The 17,160-nt window shown below is 43.3% G+C and overlaps 2 protein-coding genes and 1 long non-coding RNA gene across 4 annotated transcripts; 1 reads left to right on the top strand and 2 right to left on the bottom strand.

Annotated features, from left to right (window-relative positions):
• Positions 1 to 1,839: 1,839 nt before the first annotated feature.
• LOC133930535 (alanine--tRNA ligase, chloroplastic/mitochondrial) lies at positions 1,840 to 9,631 on the top strand. Of its 2 annotated transcripts, none has more exons than XM_062377194.1 (13): positions 1,840 to 2,051; positions 2,176 to 2,256; positions 2,375 to 2,574; positions 3,243 to 3,421; positions 3,850 to 3,928; positions 5,426 to 5,560; positions 5,678 to 5,827; positions 5,923 to 6,033; positions 6,121 to 7,041; positions 7,459 to 7,731; positions 8,091 to 8,300; positions 8,761 to 8,915; positions 9,054 to 9,631. In XM_062377194.1, the coding sequence occupies exons 1-13, from the start codon at positions 1,919 to 1,921 to the stop codon at positions 9,388 to 9,390; spliced, it is 2,964 nt and encodes a 987-aa protein (XP_062233178.1). In that variant the 5' UTR covers positions 1,840 to 1,918; the 3' UTR covers positions 9,391 to 9,631. The 2 variants fall into 2 exon arrangements, with proteins under 2 accessions (XP_062233178.1, XP_062233177.1); XM_062377193.1 differs by having other exon boundaries at positions 2,369 to 2,574.
• A 3,263-nt stretch (positions 9,632 to 12,894) lies between these two features.
• LOC133930533 (uncharacterized) lies at positions 12,895 to 14,657 on the bottom strand. Its single transcript, XM_062377192.1, has 3 exons — positions 14,495 to 14,657; positions 14,302 to 14,390; positions 12,895 to 13,275 (listed from the first exon to the last, which is right to left on the bottom strand). The coding sequence occupies exons 1-3, from the start codon at positions 14,519 to 14,521 to the stop codon at positions 13,128 to 13,130; spliced, it is 264 nt and encodes an 87-aa protein (XP_062233176.1). The 5' UTR covers positions 14,522 to 14,657; the 3' UTR covers positions 12,895 to 13,127.
• LOC133930534 (uncharacterized) lies at positions 13,439 to 14,295 on the bottom strand. The gene is made up of 2 exons (XR_009911771.1): positions 14,014 to 14,295; positions 13,439 to 13,894 (listed from the first exon to the last, which is right to left on the bottom strand). It is a non-coding gene; the product is annotated as an uncharacterized LOC133930534 (long non-coding RNA).
• Positions 14,658 to 17,160: the final 2,503 nt, after the last annotated feature.

Here is a 17,160-nt window from a genome sequence, read left to right as displayed (position 1 = left end):
AGCCAAAGATTTGAAATCTTCCCTGCATTATCTATTCCATTGTCTGAAGGATTAGAACTTCAGTCAGTTGGCTGCTAGAGTTTACCATCTGTTATCATTTGACAATCTTCAGTCATGAGATGGCATGTATTACACGGGCATTCATTAGGATTTTCGTCAGTTATTTAAGCAGGCTTGTGGAACTTTTTATGTATAAGATTTTTTCAGGCAATAAAGGGTGCAAGATGCAAGAGCTAATTAATCAATTGAATGAGCAGTTTAGTAGTTGATCCAGTATGTTAATTAATATGTAATCGAGATGTTTTTTACCCCAAATGTACTCAAAGAAGGTCATAATTATCTGTTATAACATTTACAGTTGGCTTTTACCTCTATATCAGAATTTGCAATGTGTGCAGTACTAAATATTATTAATCAACATGCAATCGAGATGGTTTTTTACCCAAATGTACTCAAGAAGAGAAGAAGTTCGGTTGTAACATTTATTTGCCCATGATCTCTAGCAAAATTTACAATTTGTGCAGTACTACATACTAATAATATACAGTAACTGTGTGGAACGATGTACCTTGGTTTTCCTCTTCAGTTCTGCCCATTTGATTGCTCTAGTGCAGAGCTGCTCCACCCTCTTGTGCAATGCATTTGATTTCCATGCATCAGACACAAGCAAAAATATTTCTAACTCAGCTTCAAGCCTTCAGGTACATGTATGTGCTAGAATTGAGAAAGCTATCAACTGCTACATTGCAAACAAATCAGACCAAGAGGAATGAGCAGCGGCTTGCCTATCCTCGGGTCCCGGCCGGCAAACACGATCGGCTCCATCCCGCCGTCAAGCTCCGGGAGCGCGACCTGCAGCGCCACCTGAATTGGGTAAGCCCTAAGGTGCTGTTCAGTCACTCCTCCGTCGTGCGTCGTCTGGAACACGAGCGGGAGCACGACGATGTATGGCATGTCAAGCTTCTGTAGAGCAGCAATCGCTTTGGGGTGGTCCTACTTCGCCGGAGATTTGCGAACCTGATGTGAAAGATGCAGGCTTTGGAGCCAAAAATTCGAGGAGATTTGCGAACCTGTGCTCTTCCTCGGTCCACGGGATGCCCTTGCGCCGCTCCTGCTCGGCGCCTTGAACGCCCTGTGTAGCGCCTTGTGCAGCCTGGCACGCCAGCCCTTGAACGGCTCCTCGAGCTCCAGCGCCGCGCACTCTAGCGCGGCAGCGCCGCCACTTGCGCTTCCTGGGGCGGCGACCAGTGCGAGCACGTGAGGAATCGAGGAGGCGAGGAGTCGAGCGCGACGAGTGGGCTTTTCGGGTTTTTTTTTACAACTAAGCTAATTACTAATCAGACTTTGAGCTAAATAGGGTAGTCTAGGCCTATCAGGACTACCTGTGAATCCGATCCTGGCACGAATATTTTTAATGTTTACTTTTAGTAAATTTTATAATTATATATTAGATTCGAATATTTTTATCGGATATACAAGTGATTAAATTCTAGCTCCGCCACTTATGAGTTTTTGTGTTTACTGTGGCAGAATTTTCAAGCCATCCCCAGGCCTCCAGGATGCACTGCGAAATGTTTCGTTCGTGGGGCGACTCTTGCGTGCTGAACCATACAGTAGAGGCGGCGGGCGGCGCTCGTATGCTCTGATGAGGGTGGCGGCGGAGACCCGGCGGTGGTGGATAGCGGTGAGTCGGAACTCGGAAGGCGAAAAATTCACATCCGACCTCGGTGAAAAATTGGTGGGGCAGCTTGTGTCAGAAGCAACGCCCGCTCGCGGGTCGGGTGGGCGAAACAAGTCGCCAGTCGCCAGTCGCCAGTCGCCACCCCACCCCATCGCGATAACCCCCGACCCCGAGCGCGGGCGAGCCAAAACCACACACACCGGAAGCGCGCAGAGAGGCGGAGCTCTCGTCTCAGCCATGGAGGTTGCCGCTCTCTCCTCCACCTCTCGCCCGCTTCCCCTCCTCTCCACCGCGCCCGCCCACCGCCTCCGCCTCCTCCCTCCCCGCTCCATCTCCGGCCGCCGCCTCCGCCCCTCCACTCGACCCCGAGGTACCTATTTCCTCACTCCCCACCCGTCTCACGAGACGCCTACCCGTTCGAACTTATCCATTCGTAGTACCGATTTCTGAGGTGGTCGGATGTCATACGTGGGGGGCGTATGGTGCTGTTTCAGGGTTCGGCTGCGTGGGAGATGGTGTCGGCAGAAGGCATTCTGCTCGTAACAACAGATTCTTCATAAGAAGCAGCTCGTCAGGTTCAGATATTCTGTGCTATAATACTTCTGCTGTTTCATTGATTGGTAATTGGTATGCAATTGGTGTTAGAGTTCGATGATGTAATGCTTTTTTTTTTTCTGTATTCTGCGGCATCAGTAGAACCCGCAACTCAGGAAGTGGGCGCAGAGGGTTCGTCGGGGGAGTGGAGCGGGGATGCCATTCGCCGGCGGTTCCTTGATTTTTATGCTGCCCGTGGCCACAAGATCCTCCCCAGCTCGTCGCTTGTGCCTGATGACCCGACTGTGTTCCTCACCATTGCGGGGATGCTGCAGTTCAAGCCTATATTTCTTGGAAAGGTGCGTCTTATGGATTGCATATCGTGTTTTTCTTTTGAGGTAATTGCATATCGTGTTCAGTAAAGGCTTGTATGTTTGTGAAATGTGGTACTGCATTAGAACAAACACTTTTGTTTTTATGAATATCTGCTATCCTGCTTTCTTCATTTAATGTTCTGAATGTGGTCAACAAAATGGGAAATGTTGCACAAAATGGTAGTATCAATGTAGCGTTACCTATATTTAGGGGGTTTTAAGTGAGGGGACTTGTTTGGGAATTTCTGGGATGAACTAAATCCTTAAAATTGAAAAAGTTGTTCCACGTCTTTTTTCTAGAAAATTGTTAGGTGGTAAACAATCTGTTTTTGTCTTTGTTTTAATGCATACAAGTTTTATGCAAATGATAGTTATATGTGAACAACTAAGAGGTTAAACTTTACGATTGCAAGGACATTTTGTAAGTATTTATTCATAATTAGTTACTAGAATCGATAGAATAAGCTATTATCTTATGCTAATTGTGAGCATGATCCTACATTTTTTTTCTAGAACTGTAACAGCAAAAAGATTTTATCTAGGATAATAGAATCTTGACTTTAAGACTCGGATGAAGATTCTGACAACCTTGGCTGCAGCATGCAACTGTTTCGTTTTACTTCATTCACAAGTCCTTTTGTTGCTACTTACAGGAACCTAGGCGTGTGCCATGTGCCACTACCTCCCAGAAATGCATACGAACAAATGACATTGAAAACGTGGGACGCACTGCTCGACATCAGACCTTCTTTGAGATGCTTGGGAACTTCAGTTTTGGCGATTACTTCAAGAAGGAAGCAACCGCATGGGCATGGGAGCTGGCAACCAAGGAGTATGAACAATTCTTTTATTCTCCACAGAGCATGATCTCCATATTGTTGAAATTTAAGCTGTTGATCTGAAAAGTTTACCATGTGTCTGCTTATTGCCATAGAGATGCCATTCACACTCATATGCCTCTAGAATCTCATTGTTGTCCTAATGCACTATTATGTCAGGCATCAATTAATCTTAAAGTGCTCGTCTTTTAAGTTTTACCTGGAAGATAATACTTGCATTTTAACCATCAATGCTATTACAAGTTTAGAGCATGGCAGGGTGGTCAATATTACTGTAGTTCTGTATGATTTGTGTCAGTGCTACTGAATGGCATGTTGAGCTTTATATTTAAAGCCATTGTAGCTCTTTCTTACACATAAATTTTTAATAGATTTGATTTTGTAAGTTTTTGAGCCTGTAGTTTTCATTCTTTTTATTTAGATATGGATTACCCGCAGAAAGGCTGTGGATTAGTGTTTTTGAAGATGATGATGAAGCATTCTCCATTTGGCACAATGAGGTCGGCTATCTAAAACTTTCATATTTCTGCAGTCTTGTATTGCATTTTTTCCTTAGCCTGTTATAACTATAAAACCTATAATATGTTTTAGTTTTAACCACATCTCACTGCCAATCCTAAGAGTACTAGAGCATCGTGCACGGTTAAGCACTTATTAAAATATTTCATGGTATAGGCTCTTAGCTTTATATTTTCGTTGTCTTGTTGACAATTGTAAACCATAGTTAAAGGAAGATTAAAGACTCATGGTTACAATTCACTAGCATAGTTGTTACGGCGGCGTGGTGAGGCGCGGCGACCCACCACCTTCACAACTTTACAGCGCCTGTGGTGCGCGGTGTGGCGAATACACACATTATAGTCTAGGATAATAGGAAATTATTATTAGAAATTACCTTCATCAACTTGGTCCCATACACACATCATAGACTATTGGACAATTATATTAGAAATTACCTTTAGGAAGGGTTCCTTTAAAAAAATATTTATATGGATCTTTATAGTCACAAATGTGACTGAGATATAAGTGAAATCTCAAGTGACTTAGAAGTAGCAAAATTGAAAAGAAAGAAAACGTGATAGAACGCCCAAAAAGAAAAGAAAAGGTGAAAGAGCCTAACATCACATATGTGATGTGCTCAATGTGCAGAACCATATTGTGATAATTGCTAACATATGCCTATTGCCTAACATCACATATGTGCCTACTGCCTAATGGCCTAACATCACAACGTAGTGAGAACAGAGAGAAGAGAGAGGCAAAGAGCATACCTTCTGCTGGGCGCTGGCCTGCGAGAGCAGAGGTGCTAGGCTACTCTCTTGCCGCTAGGGAGACGACGAGGGTGAGGGCGGGGGCTGCCGGCTCGGGACACGGGCACACGTCGACGACGGGGGTGGTGGACTTCCAGGCGGGGGCAGCGGATACGGCGAGTGCGGCGGCGGTGGCCGGAGGCGGGCAGGCCGTTGGATTTGAGGGCGGCGGTGCATCGGCTAGATCTGAGGACAGCCAACGACGAGGAGCGGTCTCGATGGTGGCGGCAGGGATCGATGAGGACCAGTCGCTAGGTCAGGGAAAAGGTGAGGTGCTCCTCTCTCGGTCTGTGACCCACTCGATCTCTCCTCCCCCTTCTAATCCCCTCGACCGAACCGGTATGGCTCCCGCCACACGAAAACGGACGCCACACAACGCCTTATCGGTGCCGCGGCGACGACATGCCGATCTAGCGGACGCCATAGGCGTTGGCACCATGGTGAGGCCCAAACCACCGCCACGCCACCATATCGTCGTTATGGCGACAATATGGCAACGCCATGACAACTATGTTCACTGTTCATGTTTCGTTGTCAAAACATGTATATTCTGTTCAAGAGGTTTAAAGGGATTGTATTTGGTAACATGGCGGATGGTGCGTGACCTCCAAAAGATATTTTGTTCCTTACTAATTAGTAAGCCTTGCAATATGAGTGATGGATTCTATTTCTGTTCATTCTATGAAGGTTGGTGTACCAAAGGAGCGGATAAAGAGGATGGGTGCAGATGATAACTTTTGGACTAGTGGTACAACTGGACCCTGTGGACCATGCTCTGAAATTTATTACGATTTCTATCCAGAGAGAGGATCATCAGATGCGGTGTGTAAAGATTCTGTGGCATTAGTGGTTAAAAAATTTACAGTATTTTCTTGTTGTTTTGTCTGCAAGAGATTCTCCAATAACTGAAACTAGTGATATCCATATAGTTGTATGCAGGATTTGGGCGATGATAGTCGATTCATTGAATTCTATAATCTTGTCTTTATGCAATACAACAAAAATGATGATGGATCTCTAGAACCATTGAAACAAAAGAACATCGATACAGGAATGGGCCTTGAGCGTATGGCACGCATTCTTCAAAAGGTATTACCTGCCGTTTTGTTTATCAGAAAAGGATTCATATCATCCTTTTGCTCTTAAGCTATAATCTAACTCAAAATTGTTGTCCTATATGATAGGTTCCAAACAACTATGAGACAGACTTAATTTTCCCAATTATAGAAAAGGCAGCTAGCATGGCGATGGTATCCTACCCTAAAGCTGACGACACCACGAAGACAAACCTTAAAGTATGTTATTCAGGATATAGTATTTGCTTAATGACAAATAAGGGGGATACATATAACCTTCGATTTTTTTTTTCTGTTTTTTCCCAGATAATTGGAGATCACATGAGAGCAGTTGTTTATCTCATATCCGATGGGGTCATTCCCTCGAATATTGGGAGAGGATATGTTGTTCGAAGGCTTATAAGAAGAGTTGTTCGGATGGGTAGACTGATAGGTATAAGGGGTGATGGGCATGGAAATTCTGAAGGTGCATTTTTACCTTCACTAGCTGAGGTAGTGATCAGCCTTAGCACTGAGATAGATCCCGATGCTGAAGCACGACGGAAAACTATTCTTGGAGAACTTAAAAGGGAAGAGCTGCGATTTGTCCAGACTTTGGAAAGAGGTGAAAAGTTGTTAGATGAACTTCTAGATGAGGCGTTATTGAGTGCTGGTAATAATGGAAATAAGCCCTCCCTATCTGGAAAAGATGTTTTCCTTTTGTATGATACCTATGGTTTTCCAGTAGAGATTACAGCTGAAATAGCCGGTGAACGAGGTGTTACTGTTGATATGAAGGGATTTAATATTGAAATGGAAAACCAAAGGAAACAATCTCAGGCTGCTCATAACGTAGTCAAACTTTCTGTAGGAAATGAGACCGAGATAGTCAAGAGCATCCCCGATACTGAATTTTTGGGATATGACTCTCTCTCTGCCACTGCTGTTGTTAAAGGTCTCTTAGTTAATGGAGATCCAGTGAATGAAGTTTCAGAAGGCTCTGAAGTAGAAATATTATTAGATCGGACACCATTCTATGCTGAATCAGGTGGTCAAGTTGGAGATAATGGTTTCTTATATGCGAATGGAGGGGAAGATGGAAAACAAAAGGCAGTCGTAGAAATCAGTGACGTCCAAAAATCTCTGGGAAATATATTTGTGCACAAGGGCACAATTAAGCAGGGGTCAGTAGAGGTTGGCAAGGAAATCGATGCTTCTGTTGATGCAAAATTGAGGCAGGGGGCTAAGGTATGAAATTGGTGGCAGTGCATTTGCTTCTTATGGTTGACCTCATTATTTCAGTACTTATTTGTTTGTTTTTTGGAATTGCATTAACTAGAGTTGTGTTTTGATTACACAAGCTTTCATCGGTCTTTAAACAGGAAAAACAGGAATATTTTCTGTAGATAGTTAATTTCATCTGTTTCATGCCTTCTGATAGCATTGCTTGTAACTTTTCTGATTATATGCAAATCTGTATAGTACTATAATCGATAACTTCTGTTTCGTGACTGCTAACAACTTAGCTAGTACCACATGTAACATGTCTAGTTATAAGCAAATATGTTGTTGGAGCTCGAGCCATGAACTCTTTATGGCCTCTGTCATCAGTTCACACATGCTATTCTTTTTATTTAACTTCTTTCTGTTTCCCATACTGTGTAGGCCCATCATACTGCAACGCATCTACTACAGTCTGCTCTTAAAAGTGTTGTTGGTTCAGAAACTTCACAGGCTGGTTCCCTTGTGGCGTTTGACCGTCTCCGGTTTGACTTCAATTTCCATCGCCCTCTTTCTGAAGAGGAATTAATGACAATTGAATCACTTGTAAACCAATGGATTAGCACTGCAACACAACTTGAGACAAATGTCATGGCTTTGCAAGATGCAAAAAATGCTGGTGCCATTGCAATGTTTGGAGAAAAATATGGCGAACAGGTTGGTATTTCTTTTAAAAACAATTATTCCAGTGGTTATATTACATTGATGTGACTGCAAAGTCATTAAAGTTCGTGCATGTTGCATCTGAATTTAAATGAGCATAGAATCCTAGCAGACTTATGAGCAGTGCTTTTTTCGCTCTCCAAAAAACTGAATTGCACAAGTCCTAAAGCAGCATTGTTAGTAATGGAGTAGTGTGTGTTTGCAAATCTGGCCCTTAATTATCTCTAAAATTCATGTTTTTCGTTTTTCTTTTTTTTTTTTAGCATGGAAGCATTATTCAAACGTTATACAATAATACCACTGCCAATACTTGGCCCTACAGTTAGATAACTTTTGTTCTTTTGTTCTGATAGGTCAGAGTTGTCGAGGTCCCTGGGGTCTCAATGGAACTTTGCGGTGGAACTCATGTTAGTAATACTGCTGAGATTCGTGGTTTCAAGATAATCTCAGAACAGGGAATAGCTTCTGGAATCAGAAGGATTGAGGCAGTTGCAGGTGATGCATTTGTTGAGTATGTTTGTGCTCGTGACAACTATATGCGTCGCTTATGCTCATCCCTTAAGGTATGATGATACTCTTTGTTACAAAATCTGCTCTTTCCCTTCTGATTTATCATGTTTGTGTTGGTGAGTTGGGCAGCTATACTTTGTGAAAATCGGCCCTTTCCCTTTGAATTTATCATGTTGTGTTAGTGAGCTAGGTAGCTATACTTTGGTCAACTCCTATTCGAATGGATCTCAGCATTTGCCTTTTCAAGTATTTCGAAACCGTTGAAACTAAACTTGCATACCTCACTGCTGATGATAGGCACATGTGTTAAGAGACACCATGTTGGTTACACATTTATTCACAGATAATTTTATTAGAAACATCATGTTGGTTACTAACAATAGCCTAGAACCTATTACCTTGTCCCACGTGGGTAGAGTGATCGAAAGTGCAGCAGAAAGCTTTGCGGAAATGTCACACTATTTACAGTTTTCACTTTTCAATATATGTTTTAACTATGTGACTCATTTCCAGGTTAAGGCTGAAAATGTGAACAGCAGAGTAGAAACAATTCTTGAAGAATTAAGAACAACAAGAAATGAAGTATCATCTCTATGCAGCAAAATTGCAGTGCTCAAAGCAGAATCTCTTGCAAGTAAATCTATAACTGTTGAACCCCATAATGTCAGGTACTTTCTTCAGCTATTGCCATTTTCATACTCATATTACCGTAATGCCCAGTCTTTAAAAGTGTCATGTGCTACTAAAAGGTAAACATCACTTGACAGTTGGCAAAGGCGATCTAACCTAGAATATGTTTTCTGCAGGATTGTGGTTGAGAACATGGGCGATGTGGATGCTGATGGGTTGAAAAGCGCCGCCGAGTATCTTGTACATACCCTGCAAGACCCTGCTGCGGTCATTTTAGGATCCAGTCCAGGGGATGGTAAAGTTAGCTTGGCTGCTGCCTTCAGCCCTGGAGTCGTCAAAATGGGGGTGCAGGCAGGGAAGTTCGTGGGTGGCATAGCCAAACTCTGCGGTGGAGGTGGCGGCGGTAAACCTAATTTTGCGCAAGCTGGAGGGCGGAAGCCAGAGAACTTATCAGACGCCCTTGAGAGGGCCCGAGCTGAAATTATCGCAGCAGTGTCGTCCAATTCGAGCTGATTCTCCACTCCATTCTTGACAGCATTATACAGATAGGAAATGCAACAGACGATCGCCATTGGCAAAGCAAAGGAAAACGTTTTTGGATCCTCCCTTGTAGTGTGCGTTTTTGTGCAGATGAACATTTTTTGTTGGTTGTATATAGGTGGCAAAACAAGAGAAAGATTCAATTTTTCATACAGAGAAAGGACACTTCATGGTTTATGTTATCATTAAATCGTGAGTGGTGCTTTTATGTTAACCGGAGGATGAGAAACACCTTTTCTTTTTAAAAAGGGGCTAAAATGACTTTCAAGCATTTGTACACTACCATGGTCAATTTTCAACCATTTGTAATCTTCACTAGTCAAGTATTGACCCTTATATCCTCTCCGCTTGAGGATATCATTGATGTTAGACAGGCAAAACCCATCTAAAATCACGAGTTCTCTCCATTCCTCCTAAAGGTTGTTATGCAAAGTTCTAAACTAAATTTGATAATCAGACCCAAAGACGTCAGCCACAGTTATCTGTTGATCTATAGCTATATCAAATAATTCAAGGAACTGAAATCTAAGGGAACAATCTCCTGCCCTACAGTCATACCAGAATCTAGTGCTTTTACCGTTACCCAACTGAAAACTACAAAAGCCATGCATTTCTTTGATAGCATCAATCACACCTATCCATAATTGAGAATCTCCTCTTCTGTGATGAATATGAAAAATGTTCACATCTTTTGGTTTCACATATTTGTTCTGCAAAACCTCTGCCCACATGTCCTGTTCTGCATCATTTTGCATTTTAAACCCCTATTTACCTAATAGAGCATCACTGAAAGCTTCTAGATCCTTCACACCTAAACCTCCATATTCGATGGGTATATTTACTAGCTCCCAGTTAAGTACATGATCCCAGTTTATCAAAAAAAAAAAAAAAAAAAAGAGTACATGATCCCTCTTGTATTCTGGTGTGTTATACCAAATAAATCTAGCACACTTTCTTTCAGTTTTCTTCAACCATTATTTGCTTTGTAAAAAACCATCATATACAAAGGATGGCGGTACAAAACCACCTTCAACATATAACCCTACCTCCAATGGATATCCCACTCCCTCACCAAATATCTAGTTTAGCATCAAATTTATTCAAAACTGGTTCGCAATCATCGACGCTAATTGTCTTATCCCAAAGGAATACCTAAAGGGGAAGAGTCTTTTTTGGTACTGAAGACAATCCCTAACAAGAGGGCATTTGGTACTGATCTTACGAACATTGACAATAAACGGGGCAAGATGGACTCCGCAACAGAGACCAAATGCAAGAACTTGCAGGGTGGTGGCAACATAGTGAAGGCTTTTGAGAGGCAGCTGGGGCAAGAGAGCAGGAGTGACTTTGTTTATGGGCCCTTCCATCCTGCTGGTGCAAGGAAACAGGAAACTGATGATCACACAGTTAGGGAGAAGGAGAGGAAGACCATTCAAGACTGGGAGAACCTTGCTGTGTCCTTCCGTCCGCAATACCAAAATCATGGCTAGCTTAACATTTCCCCTAACTGTTTATTTTTATACAGCCATTTTAAAAAAAAAAATTGCAACGTGGATGGCTTGTTTAAAGATGCCAATTTGCATGTCCCCTTGCAAGCTCTTGTTATGTTCTCTTTTAGTTTCTTGAGATTAACTTGCCAAACACTTTCGGTCGCTGTATAATCCTGTGTGATATGCTTGTACGTGTTCTGGTGTCTGATCATGATCAAGAAGAAACTGGAATATAGAAACATGAGTAACTGTGAAATGTTTACTTTTTTTAGCACCGGATCCCCTTCCCCAGGGTCTTCATTGGAGGCCTTTTTTTAATGGGGTGCGAGACCGGGGGTTCGAACCCCCGATCGGCTCCCTCCACCCCGATCGGCTTGTTTAAAGATGCCAATTTGCATGTCCCCTTGCAAGCTCTTGTTATGTTCTCTTTTAGTTTCTTGAGATTAACTTGCCAAGCACTTTCGGTCGCTGTATAATCCTGTGTGATATGCTTGTACGTGTTCTGGTGTCTGATCATGATCAAGAAGAAACTGGAATATAGAAACATGAGTAACTGTGAAATATTTACTTTTTTTAGCACCGGATCCCCTTCCCCAGGGTCTTCATTGGAGGCCTTTTTTTTAATGGGGTGCGAGACCGGGGGTTCGAACCCCCGATCGGCTCCCTCCACCCTTGAGGTTTGCCACCGGGCTAGAAGCCCGTCCGCCTGTGAAATGTTTACTTGAAAAAAAATATTGTGAAATGTTTACTGCTCAAGCTTTAAAGGCTTGCTAAATTTACATAGGCTCATAGTATTGTCATAGATGTGAAACTTTAGCTTCTCCGACTTTTGGTTGATACACAGTTTATGTAAACACATTCAGTACTATTTATCCTATTAGTTATTGGCTATTATGGGTTGTATTTGAATGTCCAAAAACCAATTTCAACATCAAAGTCCAGTGTATTGTGAAACCACATAGACATTTGTGACTCAAATCCAAAATCATGTGATGCAATTTTAATGGCTGCCACCGCCCTGGTTCAAGGAAACAGGAAATCGATGTCACACTTCAGAAACTAGGAAAGATGTAACGCTTTCATGTTATTACCAACATTGAATTTTCCCGATTTATGGGACTATGCCCAAAGGTTTTGTATTGTTCGACAGCCATGTTGCAGGTCCCCTTTCGTTGGTTCTGTTAAATCTGCTATTTGAGACCTGATATTGTTGAAGAGGTGCTCGGATTAAACTTACACAATTTCTTCTGCATTTTCTTATAGCAGCATTGAACGATCTTTTTGGTCATTATGTGGAAGCATGGAAATCATGGTACTTGGATCTTACACGGGAAAAAGCATCATGAAATAAATTTTAGGCAGGTCTGTGTTGTAAACCACTTCTTATAAGCAGATCAACTATCAACTCAGTTGTTGATGCATGCTTAGGAATTTTACTTGTACAAGATGTCATATTAGACAATGGCGCTATTGGCCATTGATTGATTGTATTTACTCAAATGCAAGAAACTACAGGCCATTTCGTCAAAAAGAAAAACAGAAAAGAGACCAGTTTGTTAGTTTGTTTCCACTCTTTCATTGTCCTACAGCTTAGGCTGCTGTTTTGGTACGAGATAGGAGCACCAGGCCTCAGCTGGAAAACAGCTGAATTGCGGAAGTATGTTGGGTTGTGGGTTCAGAGTAACGCCTACAAATCAGTTATTTGAATTTGTATTTTCCACATTGCTCGGTCAGTTCTGAGCTTCTGGTGAGTGTCTTTTCCGACATCTCACTGTTAAATTGACCATGTATTCCAGTTGTACAAATTGCCGGTGCCTTGCTCCACTAATTCTGTAGGACAGAAGATATAAATGGACGCTGACGGACACAAACGAGCGTATGCTAGTCACTGACTACAGTTTTAGTTTACCCTGACCACAGTCCAACTACACTACCAACAGGGAAATCAAAACCAAACAAACGTTGGCTGACAGTTTCATCACCGAGATACATCAAATCCACATGACGAATATAAGTATGAACATTTAATCCAACGGGATGATACAAGCTTATTGACCATCAGACATATAGCAAACCATTGACCATCACACATATGGTACTTTGAATAAGAGGTATCTGATGTCCACCAGTTTATGGAGGACACAACATATGGAATGCCTGCAATGGGTACAATCTACAGTAGCGAATAATAGCAGAGCAATCAGTAGCCAACCAACATGTTCACTTAGGCTCAGTGAAGAACTTGTTGATGGATGGCATGATCTCGGGGGTCTTGTCGTGCACAAAGCTTCTGAGGCTGTGCATTGCGTAACGCTTCCCTTCCTCGTGGTTCTCGAGAACACCAGCTGCCCTCCCTGCCTTGTTCACCCTGTAAATTGGAACAACTTAGATTTTTCCTATCAACTAGCATGTATATGATTCAGGAATCAGGATTGCACTTCGTTCTTTAACAAAAATAATATGAAATAACATGAGTTCGAATGATTCATACAATACAAGTGATGTTACAATTACATCAAAGTAAGTTGTAGTTAAAGGAAATCTCTTAACATTTTATTTGCATCATACAAGTTACACCGTACACGTCATAAAGACGCAGTTCATTAACCATCAGAACTCAAGAAGAATTAACACGATTACAAAAGATACAAGTTGAATTGTCTAGGAAACTGATAAGATTACAAATTGTAAGACATGAACTGCAAGAGTGACAAGAGACTAGTATACACATAAACAGGGGTGCATGCACAAGCACACAGCTCACAGTTGCGCCTTCTCATATTATCTACTCGCAATCATCCTCAGATGATGTAAACTACATGCATAATCAACATCATGTTTTCTCTCAAAAGAAATCATTACCACCATGCAACTACACTAACCAATAATTGACATTACCTCCAGAAAACAAAGCGACATTCATGCATTTTAGCCGCAAATTGACATTTCCCAACCTTATGCTTCGGTGCTCCCCCTAACTGCAAGTTCTGAATTCGATTCCCACCAAAAAAAAAAATCAATTCATCACGGAACAATTCTTCTGCAGGTATTTAGACCCTTTGTGTCAGACCAAATTACTCCTACGAAAGGTCAAGTAGTTGCCAACCTTGCGAACCAAAAGGGGCCAATTCTCCACCCGAGAAAACTACGACCACAAACTTTCACCTCATGGATACAACCACATCAACCATAGACTGGCAAGTCAACGCCAAGCCATCGGTCCAAACAACGAAGAAATGAAGGGTCCTGGTCCTGAACTCGAACTGCATAGAGTCACAGAGACCACTCCATGAACGAACTCGAACCCAGCAGATCTACTCTGCTCCAGCACGCACAGCACATCTCTTGCATGAATCAGGCGGGTACGTAAATGGGTTAGAGTCCAGATGCGGACCTGACTTCCGGGTTGCCGGTGATGTTCCGGTAGAGCTGCATCCCGCAGATGCCGACGGCCACGCCCATCGCTGCGAACAGCGGGTACACCTGCCACGGCCGCAATATCCAGTAAGCAAAACATGTACCGTCAACGGAGAGAGAGAGAGAGAGAGAGAGAGAGAGAGAGAGAGAGAGAGGCCGTCGCAGCTCACCTCGGGTCGGACCCAGCGGCTGGCCATCGGAGTCGGAAGCTCTTCGGACCGGGAGGCGACCGCGACGGCGGAGAAAGAAAGGGAAAGTTGAGAGGTGACGGCGGCGGAGAGTTAGTGGGTGGAGTTGGTGGAGCGGGTTTATCGGCGTGTGGTCGCTTGGAGCTTCTCCTCAGAAATGACGGTTCTGCCCTCACGTTTCTTGTTTGTTTCTTTCCGGTCGCCAAGCGACCACATGCCGATGGGTGTGTGGTAGGTGATGCACTCTCCCGTACGCTCATCGATGAGGATGGCAACGGGTAAGTTGGAAATTGGAATCGAACAAGTGAGAATGTATCTCACTTAAAATTTGACACCTTAAATCTAAATTTATTATCAAATGTAAAACAACTTCTAACTTCAGTTCTGATAGAGACTCGAAACCTGCGCTCCTTCTCCTTTTCCTATCCCCATCCCAAGCAAGCATATCTCGCTGCCCTCTCGTCAAGTCCAACCTAGAGGCCACCGTCGAGCTCTGGTTCCTGTGGTGTCAGGTACGATGTCAACAAATCCGCCTCTCCCGCTGCACTAGTCCCGAGCTAGGTGTGCGTTGGGGTACGATGTCAATGAACCAAGCGCGCAGGACCATCCCAAGCCAGGCACGACGGAGCTCATCGACTCGGTCCATCAGCATGACGCCAGTCCCGAACAAGGTAGGTGAAGATGGGAGGGGATGGGGCAAGAGACGGGAGAAGGGAGCTAGAGCGGGTTGCGGGCATTGGCGATTGGTGGCGCACTGGCTCCGATGATGGCGCCAGCGGTCGGAGGGCAGGGCGAGTGGGGGTCATGGCTTTGGGGGTAGCCGAGAAGGAGACGATTAGACATGATGAAAGAGAGATAGATGGTGACATCTAGTGGCATGTGGAATGGGCCACGTGGCGTGTACACCACGGGAGATAGGGAGAGTTGTGCTGCAAAACGAGCCACGTGGCGTGTGGGTTATTAATGGGTCTCAGGATTTCAAGACCCGTGAGGTACTCATAAGTGCAAAATACAATCCGAACTTAAACCCGACTCAGGTCTAGCCCTAACCCAATAGCCTCGCGAGACGATTTCTACATCCAAATCTGTCCCCATCAGGTTTAAAATCCACGGGTCCCTGACCTGACCTGACTCACTGCCATCTTAAATATGACATATCTCGTCTACCTATTTCTACTCTATAATATTTATCTATCCGTTAATTCTCTCACCAAACTATAATTTCTTTTCACATACTCCTATAACATGAATCTCGATACAAACTAACTGTCTTGATAAGGCATGCGTGGTAAGTACTAGCGAAAAATTCCTATTAGCCGATGGGGCGAAGAAACGAATAGATTTCGAAAGAGAATTGTTGCCAAGTGTTGTGTTATTTCGATGCTGGGGTGTCCGTGTAATCTGGTTAAAGCGTGACGTGGCTACCGGAGTGACAATTTATTAAGCGATGTTTTAGTAAAAGAAAAAAATACTCTTATGTGAAACGCATAGATAATGTACATTTCAAATGCTGCAATTTTATATTCTACGAGAATCATGCTGGTCCTTGTAAAATCCTTATGAAATATTCCGTTCCAAAACTTGACTTGGATCATCATTATTCGCCCGTCATTTAAATACGAGCTCTACCCAAGTTTTGTTGACAACTAGACTTAGGCTTTACATTTCAGATGAAACGATAAAACAGATTGGCAATAGTAACGATTTTACTACCACGTCGGAGTTGGAACTAGGAATAAATTGGCAGTTCAAAATTTTATCTCGAGACAGAAATAAAATTGAAACTAATAATGTCATACTGTGCTTCAACTTCCTCATAAGTCACAAGTACTTAGGTCTGTTTGGTTCTTAGCCATAAAAAACCTTACCAAATTTTGAGCTTGCCAACGACATTTGGCTAGTGTTTGGTTGGCTTCCAAAATTGGCTTTGCCAATGAAATTTTGGCACTCCAAACCACATACGTTTTGGCTGGGGCAGCTATAGTACTGATGCCTCGGTGGCAGCACCCCATTAGCTGCACACAACTCAATAACAGACTTCAAATCAGTATATTTTCTAAAATGGTGCATCCAAATCGTGAGTGCTTTGTACCATTGTATTCCGTGCAAATAAATCTATAAAACAAGATTTCATTTGAATATATTTTGACATTTAATAAAACTAATGACATGTAGGCTATGCGTGTCATACTCATATGTTTTCAAGATTTGAAATGGCTACAATCCAAACACTATTTTACTTCTACATGATTTGGCATTGTCCATGACAGATCTTACAGGGGACACGGGCTCGAGCCCCCTATAGAGCTGGCACACTTGAGCACCCTCTAAGCGATAAAAATCGGTCTACAATCGATTCCTTATCCGGCTCCCTTTATTTGAGAAGCTATCAAATCTCCTCCCTCACCCCCTATATCTAGAGGCCCCTCACCCACGTCGTTGCACCTGCGCCGCCGCACTGCCCCGCATCTGCCCGCCCACGCTGCGCCGTCGCCCCCTCACCCGCCCGCCCGTGCCGTGGAGGCATGGAGAGAGGGAGCTCGAGGAGAGGGAGGTCGGGGAGAGAGAAAGAGCGGGGGGAGAGAGAGGGAGCTCTGGCCGGCGTCGGGAGAGAGGCTCTGGAGAGAGAGGGAGAGAGGGGAGAGAGA

Source organism: Phragmites australis, chromosome 10 (assembly GCF_958298935.1).
Source record: "Phragmites australis chromosome 10, lpPhrAust1.1, whole genome shotgun sequence".
NCBI lineage: Eukaryota > Viridiplantae > Streptophyta > Magnoliopsida > Poales > Poaceae > Phragmites > Phragmites australis.
The sequence above is the reverse complement of the archived record's forward strand: the minus strand, read 5'-3'. Positions and strand labels throughout refer to the sequence as shown.

Coding starts and splice junctions, on each gene's coding strand:
- LOC133930533 (XM_062377192.1), bottom strand. CDS start 14,521: ATGGCCAGCCGCTGGGTCCGACCCGAG. Junction 14,391..14,494: donor GCCGCTGGGTCCGACCCGAG/GTGAGCTGCGAC, acceptor CGGCCGTGGCAG/GTGTACCCGCTGTTCGCAGC. Junction 13,276..14,301: donor ACCGGCAACCCGGAAGTCAG/GTCCGCATCTGG, acceptor TCCAATTTACAG/GGTGAACAAGGCAGGGAGGG.
- LOC133930535 (XM_062377193.1), top strand. CDS start 1,919: ATGGAGGTTGCCGCTCTCTCCTCCACCTCTCGCCCGCTTCCCCTCCTC. Junction 3,929..5,425: donor TCTCCATTTGGCACAATGAG/GTCGGCTATCTA, acceptor CATTCTATGAAG/GTTGGTGTACCAAAGGAGCG. Junction 5,828..5,922: donor TGGCACGCATTCTTCAAAAG/GTATTACCTGCC, acceptor CCTATATGATAG/GTTCCAAACAACTATGAGAC.